At 66.6% G+C, this 1,030-nt stretch overlaps 1 protein-coding gene across 1 annotated transcript in view; it reads right to left on the bottom strand.

The window, feature by feature from the left end:
- Nucleotides 1–803: 803 nt before the first annotated feature.
- DHCR7 (7-dehydrocholesterol reductase) overlaps nucleotides 804–1,030 on the bottom strand; it is a 7,197-nt gene continuing 6,970 nt past the window's right edge. Inside the window, exon 7 of the mRNA XM_006761368.2 lies at nucleotides 804–983. Coding sequence (XP_006761431.2) covers nucleotides 819–983 — 165 coding nt within the window. The 3' untranslated portion in view covers nucleotides 804–818. The remainder of the gene's footprint in view (nucleotides 984–1,030) is intronic.

Here is a 1,030-nt window from a genome sequence, read left to right as displayed (position 1 = left end):
CACCCCCAGGTCCTCTTGGTGGCCACACAGAACCGGGGTGCCTCCAGGCCCTCCTCTGCTCCCCACACGCCCCTCCCTGACACGTGCTCCTCCATCTTTCTGGAATGTTCTCAGCCCAGCCCACGTGCTCTCAGCCCGCCGTGCCAACCCCGTGCTGGTGGGGGGCGCCCTCCTAGGGTCAGCACCCCTCCTGCCCGGCTGCCTCTCCCCCCGCGGTGACCCCGAGGGGGCGTCCCTTTCGCTCCTGCACCCCGCATGCCAGTGCCTCCCGGACTCCTGTGCAGTGATGACGGGACAGAAAGGAGACGCCCCCTGCCCTTCAGCATGAAGATTCAGGTAAATGAGGATGGAACCCCCTCCACCGCCCAGCTCCCCCAAATCACTCCTCTCACCCAGGGCCCACTGGGCATCTTCTTTAAGTGCTGTGGCCGAGTGTGGCCCCCAAATCGCTACGTTGGAGCCCTGACCCCCAGCACCCCAGCATGTGGCTGTATGTGGAGTTGGGGCCTTTAATCAGGAGACTGAGGTAAAATGGGGTCACGGGGGTCCCCCTAATCCAGGGTGATTGGGGTCCGCATGAGAAGAGAGGATCAGGACACAGACATGCACAGGCACCACGCGGGGACACGGGGCGGAGGCGGCGCCCACACGCCCAGGAGGGAGGCCCTGGGAGGAGCCAGCCCTGCGACACCTGGTCTCGGGCTCCGGGCTCCAGGACGGGCAGTGAGTGCCTGTGGGGCTCCGGCCCGAGCTGCCCCCACACTAACCCCCCTCCCTCCAGCTTCCGCCCCGAGGGCACACACGGCAGCTCGGCGTGTTCACTGTGCCGGCCTGGTGGCCCGGGCGCTCACCTGCAGCGTGTAGAGGTAGGGCAGCCAGACGCAGTCGCCCCAGCCCAGGTACCACCCGAAGTGGTCATGGCAGATGTCGATGGTTTTCAGGTACCAGGCCTCGTTCCAGAAGAAGTCCAGCACGTAGATGGCCTGTGGACAGAGCACCCGTGTCGGGGGGCGGGGGGGCCTCCGCAGAG

This window comes from Myotis davidii, unplaced genomic scaffold, assembly GCF_000327345.1.
Source record: "Myotis davidii unplaced genomic scaffold, ASM32734v1 scaffold3578, whole genome shotgun sequence".
Taxonomy (NCBI): Eukaryota; Metazoa; Chordata; class Mammalia; order Chiroptera; family Vespertilionidae; genus Myotis; species Myotis davidii.
This window is presented reverse-complemented; position numbering and strand designations above follow the sequence as displayed.